The 16,080-nt window shown below is 33.1% G+C and overlaps 1 protein-coding gene across 13 annotated transcripts in view; it reads right to left on the bottom strand.

Annotated features, from left to right (window-relative positions):
- CACNA2D1 (calcium voltage-gated channel auxiliary subunit alpha2delta 1) overlaps positions 1-16,080 on the bottom strand; it is a 539,624-nt gene that overhangs the window by 74,699 nt on the left and 448,845 nt on the right. For all 13 annotated transcript variants that reach the window (XM_040260717.1, XM_040260719.1, XM_040260724.1 and 10 more), the window contains exons 12-13: positions 14,831-14,935; positions 713-791 (exon numbers count right to left, since the gene is read on the bottom strand). In XM_040260717.1, the coding sequence (XP_040116651.1) occupies positions 713-791; positions 14,831-14,935 (184 nt within the window). The remainder of the gene's footprint in view (positions 1-712; positions 792-14,830; positions 14,936-16,080) is intronic.

Here is a 16,080-nt window from a genome sequence, read left to right as displayed (position 1 = left end):
TGATCAGTTTGGAAAATGTGTGATTAACGTAAACTCATAGCAAATACACAAGCTTTATCAGAAACTTCACTACATTTCTTATATTGTATAAAATAAATGTCATTTTTCTAGAAAGCAGTATAAAACCTATTATCAACAAAAATTGTTTTCATTGGAGAAATAATTAAAAGTATACAATGATGGGTATCTAATAATTTTATATTATATCTGCCAAAATATAACTTTGAGAATAAATCTAGGCTCTTGCTATTGTCATGTGTCATTGTTCAAACAACATTTTTTTTCAGAGTATAAATGAAATATAGGTTCACTATACAAAGTCTGAATTATCTAGGAATGTATAAGACATTTAAAAAATAATTTAGCCACTCAGGAAAAAAGTACCATATAATGTTACACTTTCTGATATCTAAGTTTTATACAATTCAGATATTATTTGATTCTTAATTCTCCATGCAAAGTTATATTTGATCAGAATCAGAATCAGTATAATTCAATAAAATATAACACTATAATGCCAAAGTAATACTATAATGTAACACTGATGTCAACGTTTCTTGTGTGTTTTCTCTAGAGAAAACATATCTTATTCTTGCCTCGATTTAAAAATTAGCTACAACTTTAGAGTATTTTAAATGATAATATGTAGAAGTAACAACTACTAAATTCATCTTCTTATAATAAAACGTGGCCATGTAAACAGACTTGTTACCTTTATTTTCACAGGCCATCCACTGAATAGGTCCTCTGTCATAATTATGTTGACCAACTGAAAATGTGAATACGCGGACCTGATGGATTTAAAAATGGGTATCTGTTAGGCTGCATAAAATTTAATTGAAAGGCAAAACAAAAGAGCTAAAATAAAAGATAAATAAAAGCATGTTTTTCAGTTAATTTATGTGACAAGAAAATTGAGGCCTCTAAATCACTTGGAAGGCACCAGAGAGAAACCACATAATCTATTCTAAATATAGACTTTAGTTACTAAATTTAAGTTAGTACTTAGGTGCTTTGTGTCATATCCCAATTCTGTGGCAGGATCATGACTAAGGTTTCATTAGTAGAAACGGTATCTTTCAGATTCAACTCAACATCAGCTGTCTCACCTAGTTAAAACATATTATTCACACATCTATCTAGTCACTGCAAAAAAAAAATCCTACTTAATAGGTACAAGGTTACAAGAATCTATATAGAAAGGAGGTCACTCTACGTTTAGTTGCTTAGAGCATTATACTTAATGATGGTTTCACTACTTTTCACATCATGAAAATATTTAATATGCACATGTATGAGTATGATGTTAGTTATATGACTTACTTTCTATAAAGATGACTGGAACATATAAATAAATATTTTCAGCTCTGAGCATTTTTTAAAAGAATTAAAAATTGACTGCTTCTAATATGCAAATATTTTAAAATGTAATTGTGATACTGTTTATTGTAATTTATATATTCATTGGAAGGCATTGAATTTAAATAGTATAAAAGTATAGAAAATAAATTCAATGAGGTCAACAAATATTTAATAAAATGGTTACTTACACTGATTTTTACCAATTTAGTAATCAGAGAACACCAATACTCTAAGTTCAACAGTTTAGCTTTTTCTAAAGATAAACATGCAGAAAAGCACTTTTCCATGAATTCATGGTCTGGTTTGAACTATGTTAAGAGCTTTTCCCTAATTCATGTCGATTGACTGTTTGAATTGACATTTTCTAATTGTTTCATCTGTTTCATCTTTCGCATACGACTGCAGAGCACAAATCTCAAGAGATTCTACATCTGGTCTCTGTTCTTTTGCTGGTCTTGGCCACACAGAGATCACATCATAACAACCCTCGCCCCAGAAAGTACACTGGGGAGGTTGTTGTTTCACTTGTAAAGTTTCACTCAAGCCACTCATCCAGGTATGCCTTGGCTAGTTATGCAAGAAGCCATTTGGTGAATACATCAGAGTTTTAATCACCCCAAACTGTAAAGACAGGTGACTGGTTCTAGCTTAACAGAAGTTGGTGTTACCCTCTCTTGCTACCCGCTCTCCCTACCCTGGTGTTACCCTCTCTTGCTACCCAAGTTGGTGTTACTTACTACCCTCTTTCCCTTAATCCTTCAAAATGCAAAAATCTAGTTTCATTTCCTAAAATCTTCAATTGGTCATTTTGGGGGATATGCATTTTAGTGGAGTGTTACTACTTAACAGAGTTAAAATTACTCCTAAATGGATTATTTTTATGAACGGGTTGGCCACCCTACTGATAATTGAATTTAATTGCCATACCTTAAACAATTGTCATGTGAATTCAGGACACGGAAACAATCCAGATGTTCTAGAAAGCACCTGGGGATCACTTTCATGATTAACATTTGAAAGCATGTCTCAAATTTTCAATTTAAAGCACTGCTTTGTCTGTTGTTTCTCTTACCACAACAGTATTCCAGTAAAATGGTTTCCATAAAGTACTTTTCAGTACAAGGACATAAATGAATAAGACTAAATGAATTATTACTACATATCTACATCCTTAGAAATCAAGCATTTCTCATAACATAGAGGCTAGACATACACAGACATATACCATGTGAATATTTTGACTGATGTTATTCAAACAGTCCAAATAAACACAACACAGGCAAAAAAATATACTAGTAAAAAACAACAACAAAATATATTGCTTCATTTGTTTTACTACAGAAGTTTTGCCTGACCCTAATTGTTGGCCTACATGGAAACCTCAGATATTGTTCAAATTAAAGAATTTAGAATCAGAGCTGGGTGTCAAAGTGTACATTGTCATAATTAATTATAATTTAATGAAAGTTTAATACACACTTTTTTTCTTTTTACTTTTTCTTCTCTATCTTTATTCATTTATATCAGAGGTCCTTCCTTGTCTATTTGAATATACGTAGGATGCTTTAACTGATTTGAAAAGACCCTGACGCTGGGAAAGATTGAGGGCAGGTAGAGAAGGGGATGACAGAGGATGAGATGGTTGGATGGCATCACCGACTCAATGGACATGAGTTTGGGTAAACTGCAGGAGTTGGTGATGGACAGGGAGGCCTGGTGTGCTGCGGTTCACTGGGTCTCAAAGAGTTGGACACGACTGAGCAACTGAACTGAACTGATTGAATCATTCCCATATTACAAATGTATAATTTTTAACTCATTTTGCAAATTATATTTGCCTTGTGATAGATGTTTTTAAAGACATTTTTCTGAAAACATCCTCCCAATGGTTACTAAAATCTTAAAAATTACAAATTCATCCTTTCTATAGTTTCAGCAACTGTCTTACCATTACAATAATTATAAAATGTTTCTAGTATATCTAAAATACTTATTTTGTCTCTTGGTAGATATACATACACACAAAACATATGCATGTAAATAATTAATGATTTTATAGATTACCTTATGATTTTCTAAAATGACTTGATAAATATATATATATTTGAGAACAGTTTAATATAAATCATATCAAATATAAAAAGTTTAATATAAATCAAATATAAATTTTTAATTCTTTCTATGACAATGAAAAGATACACATGAATATTATACTTTAATCCCAGGTGCTGTACCCACGCTGACTTTTGTCTTTGCTTTAAACATTTGAATTATGTAATAAGATTTTAACTAGATTGATTTCATAATCAGGTGTGATAGTCAACATTTCATAGTACATGTATACAATGAATTGATGAAGTTTAAAAAATAATTTTTGAACTCTAACTTTCCACTTGGGAGTTTTACTTTCATTCTCCTATTCCACACTATATGACTGCCACCCTGTGGAAGAGTTAATGAACTCCAATGCCAAGTTTACAGAGATGTTTGCTGTCCCCTCAGTCTGACGTTTTTCTCTTCTTTAAGTGTACCATTCTTCTTTAGCTATAAATTTGGGGAAATAAAATAATAAAGTGGTTCCTTGAAATAGGCACAATTTAGAGATTAAGATAAATTACATTCTCAAAGATGTGTATTTTCAGAGGTCTTTTCTTTACGTGGTATAACAGAAAAACAAATAAAATGACATTAAAAAAAAAAACACAAAACCTCGAAACACTTAATGTGCAGCCACACAAGCTAAATATTTCATCTAAAGTCTCCATTAAGTAAATTACTTTAAATCAGGCCTCCATGAAAGCAAAGTCAGCTTTTGTGGAGAAAAAATTCCTTTACTTATGCCTAGTAGTACATTTATAATCACAACACTAGATCCATAGAACAAGTACGTACTGAAGACTCACTGTTCTAAGTGTAATATTTCTAGAAAATCTGCTAAATGATCCTGAACTGGTTGATGTTAGATAGGCTATGTTTTAGAATGTTCACTTCTGTGAGGGTCATATATGAAACATACATAGCTATAGATGGCTTTGAAAAATATTTTTCACATTTCTGGAGCCCAGATTTCTAACAGAAATAATATGGGAAGTTAGAAATTGAATAAACATTGGACTGGGTTAAAACAGTTTTAGGATTGCACTATTGTATCTATTACAGTACTTTATATAGATATGAAAATAAATATTTATTAAATGAAAAAAAAATTGAATAGCTAAATGAGTGGTCTTAATGTTTTCCCAGAGGGATATAAGACACATTTTGATATCATCTGATATATAAATTAGTTCATTATAACAGAGTAGAGCCAAAACCAGAGTGATAGAAGGCTTGCATTCATAATTATGGGTTGTTTCATTACACTTATATCATGGCAAATTCATAATCTTTTTTTTGTTGTTGTTACACAGTCTTTTTATAAATGGAGATGAGCAAATTTCTTCCAGCAAGTTAAAGTATGTATAATACACATATCATTTATATGCTGTATTATACCTAGAGAATAAAAAAAATAATTATTGACTCATGTTTAGTTATATAAGAATATTCACAAAAGAAACTGCAACTTGGGAACAAGTTTAATAAAATTAAACTTAGCTAAAAATCAGTCTCTATTATTAGTTGCAATTTATATAATTTGGCCTTCACTTGGTCCAAAAATCATTTTTTCTCTGAACAGAAAATTATAATTCCAAAATGTTAATTTGAATTATAATTTACATGTTAAGCCTGGCCTATTTGACCAGAGAAAACTTTTAATTACCAGCAAATTGGGTCACTGATTTGCTTCTTATAATACACTACTGATGTATCCTTTAGCTCTAGACTTCTGTTACTCTGCTTTTTATTTTGTCTTGTTTGTTGAAGACAAAAATACTTGTCTTCAATTAAGATTTTTCCAAAACCACAGGGTCAACCTATTTTAAAAGTCATAGGAATTTCTTGTTTCCCAGCAGAATCCAGTTACTGGAAACTGTCACCTCAACAATTATCAGTTACCCAGAGTTCAAGTTTAATTTACAATAGGCAAATCTCCAAGGAATAATGGAAATGAGACTATGAAGAAAGAAAGCCAATAAAACTAAAATAAAAACTTCAGCTATCGAATCATGTTAGAAAAATGATGTCAGAAACGGGTTTTATTAATTTACTGTGTGTACTAAAATTTTTGGCAATAAGCCTATAAAAATACTAGATTGGACTGAATATTTTAGGAGAAAATTCTACAGTCATTTTTATAATTCACAATTATACCAGGATCCACAGCGTTTAAAATAACCCACATCTCTAGGTTTATAGCATTATGAAATAAATAAAAGTGTCCAAATGTACCTTTCACACTTAATTTATTTTATAAAGCCCAGTGATCTGAAAGGTTCTTGCAAGTCTGCAAAGATTTGATGGCTTAGGTTTAATCCATTTTAGCTTCTTAAAGCTGTGAGAAGCATGTTCCTTAGTGGTGAAGTCTTGCTCTCCGACTAGAAGGAAGGATCCTGGGTGGGCAAATGATGCCTGGCATGGCCCCAAGGCTGCCCTGGAGACAGAGATACAGGACTAGCCAGCACACGCCACATGAGGTTATGAAATTTGGACTGCTGAACATTTAAATGATTGATTTTGCCACTTAGTAGCTGTATAGCTTTCAGCAAGCTCGCTAACTTCTCAAATTTTGGTTTTCTTATTTCCAAAATGGGGACGATGTTGATGGTGATAAAAACCTTTTTATCATATGGCTATTACAACTGTGAATGAAGTGATACATGAAAAGCTTTTGTATTATATGGAAAATTATAAGCACAATAAATATTAGCTACAGTAATAAAGATGACATGATGATGATGATGACTACAATGTCTTCTATAGTCAAACTATCAGAATTCAGTGAGGTAACATTTTCCATTTTCATGCCTCAAAAAGAACTTAACTTGAAATAATACCTTCCCAGAGGGACAAACTTCGTTTGCTCTACTGCATTTAAGATTAAACTCCAAAGAAAAAGATACTGTCTAAATGCCGCTGTGTCCATATAAGATATGCCTGTATGGAATTTCCCAGGGCCTGACAAAGGAACAAAGTTAGTAAGTGACCAGTGAGTTTGTTTAGGTAAATCACACCGAGCAACTTTAAAAAGGAAAATGAAATGCAGTAGTTTTTGCTTACATGATCTTAAAGACCTAGCTGATATCTCTCTTACATGTCTTGCATGTGGGTATATAACAAAGATACATGCCCTTGGGATTATGTTCATGTTTAAAAATGTTAACAATTACAGTGAATCATCCTTGCATATTAAGATTATAAGGGAGTAAGTTCAGGTTCCCCTTCTATCTGCATGCACTGACAGGATTTGATAACAGGAAGAAGCTATGGATACATTTCATTTCTAAGCAATTTAGCTCTGCAGAGACTATTGTCAGCTGAGAGGCCACAATATAAGTGATATAGTTATTTCAGATGTTCCTCTTGGGTAATGCTAAATACTTCACTGACACAAATAATGAGAATACTCATGAAAAACTATGTGTTGGATTGATCAGTATGAATGGAGAGGTGGCATCAATACAATCGTTTTTTATATGAACTTAAGTCCCCCTAATTCTTACAATGGCATATGCAAGGGTGGAACGTTAATTTTACTCTACATTCCACTTTTGCCTTCTCATACTGTTTATGGGTTCAAAGAATGTTCAAACTACTGCACAACTGCACTCATTTCACATGCTAGCAAGGTAATGTTCAGTCCTCCAAAGCTAGGCTTCAACAGTAAGTGAACCGAGAACTTCCAGATATACAAGATGGATTCAGAAAAGGCAGAGGAAACAGAGATCAAATTGCAACATCTGTGGGATCATAGAAAAAGCTAGAGAATTCCAGAAAAACATCTACTTCTGCTTCATTGACTATGCTAATGCCTTTGACTTTGTCGATCACAATGAACTGTAGAAAATTCTTAAAGAGATGGGAATACCAGACCCCCTAACCTGCCTCCTGAGAAACCTGTATGCAGGTCAAGAAGAACCAGACATGGAACAATGGACTGGTTCAAAATCGGGAAAGAAGTATGTCAAGGCTGTATATTGTCACCCTGCTTATTTAAATTCTATGCAGAGTATATCATGTGAAATGCTGGGCTGAATGAAGCACAAGCCGGAATCAAGATTGTGGGGAGAAATAGCAATATCCTCAGATATAAAGATGATATCACTCTAATGGCAGAAAGCAAAGAAGAGCTAAAGAGCCTCTTGATAAAAGTGAAAGAGGAGAGTGAAAAGCTGGCTTGAAATTCAACTAAGATCATGGCATACGGTCTCATCACTTCATGGCAAATAGATAGGGAAGCTATGGAAACAATGACAGACTTTATTTTGTTGGGCTCCAAAATCACTGCAGATATTGACTGTAGCCATAAAATTAAAAGACACTTGCTCCTTGGAGGAAAAGCTATGACAAACCTAGCAGCATATTAACAAAGAGACATTACTTTCCCAACAAAGGTCCAGCTAGTCAAAGTCTGGTGTTTTCAGCAGTCATGTATGGATGTGAGATTTGTACCATAAAGAAGGCTGAGTGCCAAAGAACTGATGCTTTCAAACTGTGGTTTTGAAGACTCTTGAGAGTCCACTGGACTGCAAGGAGATCAAACCAGTACATCCTAAAGGAAATAAACCCCAAATATTATTCATTGGAAAGGCTGATGCTGAAGATGAAGCTCCAATACTTTGGCCACCCTGATGAGAAGAGCCAACTTATTGGAAAAGCCCCCGATGCTGGGAAAGATTGAAGGCAGGAGGAGAAGGGGATGACAGAGGACGAGATGACTGGATGGCATCACTGACTCAAGGGACACAAGTTTGAGCAAACTCCAGGAGATGGTGAAGGACAGGGAAACTTGGCACACTGCAGTCCATGGGGTTTCAAAGAGTTGGATACAACTCAGCAACTGAACAACAACAACAACATTCCACTTACAAGGAAAAAATATAATTTTAAATTATTTTCTTGTAAAAGGTCAAAGCTATTGAGTATCATATATGAATGTTTTATATATAGTTTACTATCAGTTCAGTTCAGTTGCTCAGTTGTGTCTGACTCTTTGCGACCCCATGAATCACAGCACGCCAGGCCTCCCTGTCCATCACCAACTCCCGGAGTTCACTCAAACTCATGTCCATCGAGTCGGTGATGCCATCCAGCCATCTCTTCCTCTGTCATCCCCTTCTGCTCCTGCCCTCAATCCCTCCCAGGATCAGGGTCTTTTCCAATGAGTCAACTCTTCGCATGAGGTGGCCAAAGTATTGGAGTTTCAGCTTTAGCATCAGTCCTTCCAATGAACACCCAGGACTGATCTCCTTTAGAATGGACTGGTTGGATCTCCTTGCAGTCCAAGGGACTCTCAAGAGTCTTCTCGAGTACCACAGTTCAAAAGCATCAATTCTTCAGCGCTCAGCTTTCTTCACAGTCCAACACTTACATCCATACATGTCTACGGGAAAAACCATAGTCTTGACTAGACTTAGTTTACTATAGGAGATTATTTATTGCATATTTACATTTATTCATTTATGTTGGGCATCTTCAGTAATTACTCAGCAACCACTGTGCATCAAGCCCTTCTTAGCCGCTAAGGAGTCAATGGTAGGTTTACAAGCTGATACAACCCCTACCTCTTCGAGCTTTTAACAGAATAGAGTTCAAGGTAATGTAAATAAGTACATAATTAAAATAATTTTTTAAAAGTGGTAATCTGGGAGAAAGAAAACAAAGAGGAAAGATGGTACTGAAATAGAGAATAATGAAGTGTGTAGGAAAAGGGGACCACTCTAGAAAGTCTGAGCAGGGAAGATCTCTGTGTGGAGCTACATGGCAAGCAGAGCTTTCAATCTGAGAAGACAGCCTCAGGAAAAATAGAACAGAATGCCCTTCCTGGTATTGTGATTTCACATCAACAAAAGGCAATCCCAATTTTAGGTGGCACAATTCTACTTAGAAATTATTTCAAGTGAATTTGTGGCACTCTATGGCCTAATATACTTTCTGTTTAATGTAATACTTATTCTCACTTTTCAATGGATTTGTTCTAGGCATCAAATTAAGGACTCTATAAAATGATTGGAAGTAGTTAATACTCAGACCCAAAGAAACTGTTCCTTAGTTTAGGTAATGAATTATCAATACTAATTTCATTCAAAGAACATAAATGTAAACAAATCTGTCAGAGAAGGACACTACACAGATGCACACGACATGAATTTTAAGTTGATCATCTATTGGCAGGGCCAATATTAAAATTATTGTTTTTAGTTATACCTTAACTCTAGCACAAGTAATATATTTGGTTTTTATGAACACAGCTATAGTTCCCATTCTAAAACTGAAAATCCTTTGGAAATGGTTGAAAGTGCCAAATTACATGAAAATTTTTAAAAGCAGTGCATTTCTAAACAATATTAAATATTCCACAAGTCTGAGTATCCTCTATTATCAGAGGTTTGAACGTTCCTTCCAAAGGATTCATTCTTGCCTGATGGAGAAGTTAGGCAGAGACTACCAAGAAGGCAATGAATTATTTCCCATGAATTATTTTTCCTATCATGTGTTGAAAAAGTAGTTGATGATTTTCACTTTAAGTGAAAATATATATATTTTTATATACATATACAGACTTAGCCATTTGTGATTTGCTTTCGATTTTTGTAGGCTACAGATTATTTCTCTTCTGGATCTGACAAAAAAATAGAAAGACTGCCAATCATTTTTGAAAGAATCTAAAAAATAAAGCATCTATTGTCAGGCAATTATAATTTTTAGCTATGCATTCTTTATTTTACAAAATTATTCCACATCTATCATATGCATTTTTTCATTTGTTCTTCTCATTTAGTTTACTAGCTATTTTGAAATTTTTGTTCTCATTTAGTTTACTAGCTATTTTGAAATTTTCATTTTATAGATTTTTGAATGTCTTTTTATTTTTGATAAATTCTGAGAATTAACCTAAGAATCCAAGAACAATTTTATAGCTGGCTAGACAATCTTAAGTGTATACTGCTAACCAATCTCTTTGCTAATCTACAGAAAATTAAGTTATCTTTACTTTTGCTAGACCTGGGAATTATCTTTCAATTCTGTGTCTGGTGTCAGTTTCCTTTGTTCATTTGTTTGGAATCTATGATAAAGTTCATTTTGGTTTTGGCTCCATATTTAAGGCAGTCTCATACACATGGTTGAGCCCTAAGGAATGGCAGAATTGCAGGTAAAGATTAGAAAGTGAATGCATTTTAATGTGGAACAGCTGTGTGAGGAGATTAACGTGGACTCCGTTTTAAGCTGTACCTATCTATAATCAGGTAGATTAATTCCCAAGAGTAATACATTTCAAAAGAACCCAAACATTTTGTTCTAATTCTCAAACCTTTTGGCCTCATTAAATTGTGCTCTGTATCTGCAGGCTCATTCATCAGCTCTATGGATGGACCTCATCACACCTATCTGGGTTGCTCTGAATGATTTCTAATGTCATCTGGATGACAAATGGGTTTAAATGAAGCATTCAGTCACATTCATGCCAAGCAAGAGCCCTGGGGAGAAAGTAGGATTCAAAAAGAGGTTTTCCGATTTTTTTTCTTTAAAAGCTCTCCAAATTTTGTGACTTTGCAATTTCGATATTTTTAAGCTACAAGTGAATGTCTATCTTAAGGAGCATGTTTTAAAGTAAAATTATTGTTGAATATAGAATTTTACATGTACTGTAAGTTTTTATTTTACTACCTATCAAATTTCAGTTTTACACATTGGCCATTTGAAAGAAAATGTAGCTAGTTAAGTTCTGAGTTGATAAATTTATTGCATAATAAATATGCATTTTACAGGTAAATAACTGGTCATACACATCCTTAGATGACACAGATAGACAAGGGTCTTCCATGCATCCACATGTCTGAGGGTAGCAAATCTCTCACACTGGGTGGATGAGTGGAAGGTAGAGAAGTCAGAATAAGCAGGGAAAGTGAGAAAGGGTTTGACAGTTCATCCCAAACCATTTGAAGACATATTGAAGATGGTGGAAAAATCTCTCTTATACACACTAGTTGCATACATACACCCTTGGCATAAACAATTAACTGTGTAATGTTGTCTTGACAAAATACAAACACACTCAAAAACATAGGTGACTTAAAAATCGTCTGCTATCATCACTGTTAGTGGATAAGAACATGCAAATACCAAGAGACAAATTTTTTGTCGAACATAGTTTTCCACATTAGAAAATTTTAAAAAGCCATTGAACTTGGAAGCAGAGTGCAATGACATATGGCACAACAATGTTTTAAGAAATACAATTCCTAATTGTCTAATTCAGAAATCTGTGCTCTGTATTTCTCAATCCCTTCTCTTTCAAGGATCTCCATCAATTATCCTTTCTCTGTTTTGTATCTGTAAGCTTTCTCTGTCTGGATATCTCTTTACTAACCTTAAGTTAAAATAATGACTTAGCTCTTCCACTGTTAAAAAAAATCTATGTATGCACATGAACGTGTGCAAAACTTCACCCACAGTTGACTGTCTTAATTCTTCCCAATTTTTCTTAGCAAATTTGCAAAGATTTTAGAAAAAAAATTAGTTTATGTTCAGATTTCTATTTCCTCATTCCTTGATCACTTTTTAACCGCTTGTCAGTGGTTGAAATTTATTCATAGCACTTTACATAAGAGAGCTAAGCCAAAGTTCCACACATGGTCCCTTGTTTCTAGAGATATGGTTGACAGAATCAATGTCCATTTAAAACAGATATAAATGTGTGTTCATATACCTATGTATGTAAATATGTATACATGTATAAGAGTGTGTATCACAGAACTTTGCTACAGCCCCTAAATTAGACTCCCATTAAAAAAAAAATGTAGTTTCTAATTCCAAGGACATCTTAATTTTTCTTAGCTAACTATACATTTATTTTAAAATTCATAGAAAGCACTGACTACTTAATTTCAAAGTTTCTTTGGAATTCACAAAAATTCTATGTCCTTAGGAGAAGTGTGTGTCCTTATAGCAGAGAGATATTATTAATAGGCAAACAGCAAGACTGTTGAGTATAGATTAGATTCATCAGTTTTAAAGAAGTGAATGTGATATGAATCATTTCTTATGTGGTTTAGAATGTCACAAAATGACTTTGTTTAAAACGTGGAGTTCCTATAAAAGGTGAAGGAGATGAGAAGCAGTGTTTCAAGATAGTAATATTTAGATTGGACATTTTTTGGATATATACATAGAAAAATGGCTTTCAACTAGTAAATTTTTCACTTATTCAATCAACTAGACAATTTGTGAAAATGGAGGGTAGGATACAGTTGTTTTCCTTATGACATAAAATCTCTTTTATGGAAAAAATGAAAATTATGATATGCCTCCAAGACATGTTATTGTGTTACTTCTGCATACAAAAAGAGTTTTCGGAGAGGAAAAAAATAACAAGTTGATTGTTTTTCTTTTTTTATACATTTAAATTCTTTTACTTAAACTTGTTAAACTTTTTTGTACTCTGAAATTAAAATATATCTCTGGCACAAATTGCAATACAGAATGCAATATTCATTGCCATATTTAAGAAACTCTTCCTTTTTGAAGAAAAATATTCAGAGCTGAATGATTCCTGCTTGTTAGTTTGGATGATATCAAAATCAAAGAAAAGATGATTTAACTAAACTTATATTCATTAAAAAATGAAAAGCACTGGGGCTTATACTTATGCACCTCTGTCATAAGATAATAAAATAACCTTATGACAAGAAGATGCTAAAAAGTCCTTTCCAAATTATCAGTGTATTATTAGAATAATACTGAAATACATTATATTAATAGAAATGAATTTAGATTAAATTTATTTTATTACATTTGAATTCTTTAAAACATGGCAATTTTATATAACTGAGAATATTTAAATAAGTGAAATATTCTTTAATGCAGATTATTTTTTATGATTATGAATTTGTTCTATAATAGAAATCATGCTTCCAACTTTTGTTAGACACTCTCAAGTTTTATTTATTGCCATGTATTGAGAATTAACTCTCAATCCGTGCTTCTTGTAGGATGCTGAGAGTTCATAGTTAAACAACACAAAGGCCTAGTCATGTGGAACCTTGTCATCCAGAGGGTGAACAGAGAAAAGATCTCATGGGTAGCGTCAGTGTGAAGAGACAGGAGGGTCAGACAAACTGTGCTGTGGGATCAGAGCACAAGCACCTGAACAACCGTGAAGTGGGAGCAAAGGACGTCAGGACATCCTCAAGGGGTGGCGACTGCCCTGAATTTTGAACAATGAGTAGTAGTTACTAAACAAAGTGAGAAAGCTACATTATATCTCAATGCATCTGTATTTTCCCATTACTTTTCAGTCTGATGATATTTCTGAAATAAATATTCACAATAACAAGATAGCACTCAAAATATTTATAGGCTATTAACAGTTCAGTCCATTTATCAACTTTTTCAAAAGGAATGGCTCTTCTATATAATCAAAGTCACTAGATGTTTAAAAAAACTTAACCCTCACATTAAACTTATGTCATATGACATACTTTAATAAAACATGCAGTATCAAAGAGTTGAGTATTAAAACATTTTGTAAACAATTCAAAGTTATACATATGTATGTTGTCAACTCTTTGAAAGTACTGGTATTTTGAAGTGTTTCAAAAATTTTCATCAATACTCTACCCTATTATCCACAGTATTTTGCCTGCCAGTATATATATAACTTATGTATATTTACCTAAATGTATTAATTTACATTTTTCCTTCTTTTTAATCCTTCATACACACATAAAACAATTCTTTAGCACTAATGATGAGTCAATGATGAAAGTTCTAATTAAAAGCAAAGTTGATAAGCATTTTACCCTGAAGGGTGCCTTGTGAAATATATAATTTCTGTTGAAGTTCTGAAAGAATAAGACGTAAGCTATAATTTTTTGTTACTTATTTATGGATTCTTGGCATGTAAGGAAATGAAGTTGAGAATCATTGTCCTCTTATAAAATATGGAGAGTGTCAGAAAATTAAGCTGACAGTAGGAGTGATAGAAAAAATAGTTACATTTGATATCTTCCACAGTATCAGTAGGTTCAGCTACACTGGTGAACTTTCAAAACAGGCCTTTGTACAATACTTTTCTCTGCAGTAAAACAATCAAAGAAACAAATATATTCTATATAGGCCTCTATACAGGCCTCTATATAGGTTCAAATTATTTTATTAATAAATTAGTCATAAAGTACTTGTGAATTTCACGAAAGATATTTGACATTTAATTCAGTGATTGGCATATAATGCATGAGCTGTATCTCTTTATAGTCAGCACACTAATGTTTTAACCAAAAACATCTTCCCTTACCACTCTTGCAGTACTCTCTTAAAACCACCTAAATTAATATTAAATTTAAAATATCAGAAAAATTACACTCACCTTTTTGTCTTTGTTGTATTTGGTAAATATCTCCTGAGCTCTCTCTTCTCCTCCATCCGTGAACAACATGATAATCTTATTGCAGTTGGCTCTAGACACATTATACTGTAAAATATATCAATAAAATTGTATATCATTCATAGTAAAAGGGAGGGAGTATAAAAGAAAAATGGAAAGTGTGTGCAGATTGCAAGTGATGACTGAAGTATCTGTTCAATAGTCAATTCTAAGAACAGGTTCCTGGATCAAGCCAGGCCTATGCCTCCCTATGCAGGCTCCGCCTCATTTTCAACACCCACCGCTCTCCCTTTCTTTGGGTTTCTGATCAAATGTTACCTAGCCTTTGAGGACTTTCCTAACAACTGCATTTTAAACTGCAATTTGCCCTCCCAAGCTGTACTCTTTACAGCATTTCACATTTGTATATATGCAGTATATAATTTGTTTGTTTTTTATTATTGACTTCCCCCAATAGAATATTAAGTGCCAAAAGGGTATAAAGTTTTGTCTTTTTTGTTCAATAGTTTCCTTGTCTGAACGAATGCCTAATACATAATAACCTCTCAAGGGTTAATTAATACATGGGTTTTAAAGTGATTAATGGACATGGTATCAATTCTATACCTCTATAATATATATCAGAAACAAAAAATAATATTAATAAAACATACATATCCTTTTATGTATATTTTCAATCCACTTACAAATATTTGTTCGTCTCTTTACTCCTCCTTCCTCCTGCTTTATTCAGTTTACATTTCTGGAATTGTAATGCTGATCCCAACACACAGTGCTCTTTCGTATTTTGGTAAATGTCGACAGCTATTTTCAGAATATTGTCTTATCTGCTCTTAACCTGCCACATGTGTAATTCTGAAAGGCTCAATTCCAATGTTAAATCCTCTCTAACATTTTCTTTAAGGTCCCTCAAAGAGCTGGACTTAGGAAAACAATGGATTAGCATCAAAGGGCCACATAAAATATACAAAGTTGAGCTTCTTTGAGGCCTGAAATTATAATCTCAGCCTTTCTAATGTTGTAAAATATGTTTGCAAAATTGCTGAGAAGAAAAAAAAAATCACACTAATTAATGACTGCTCAGCTTCTTTGAATATGTCAGCCCTCTAGTTTAGTGATATTTAAAGGTGATAAAATCTGAAGCTAATTTGTAATTTTATCCCTCTAATGGCCACATTAAAAAATGTAATAAGAAATATCTGAAATTCTAATAATATATTTTATTTAACTCA

This window comes from Oryx dammah, unplaced genomic scaffold (genome assembly GCF_014754425.2).
Source record: "Oryx dammah isolate SB20612 unplaced genomic scaffold, SCBI_Odam_1.1 HiC_scaffold_18, whole genome shotgun sequence".
NCBI lineage: Eukaryota > Metazoa > Chordata > Mammalia > Artiodactyla > Bovidae > Oryx > Oryx dammah.
This window is presented reverse-complemented; position numbering and strand designations above follow the sequence as displayed.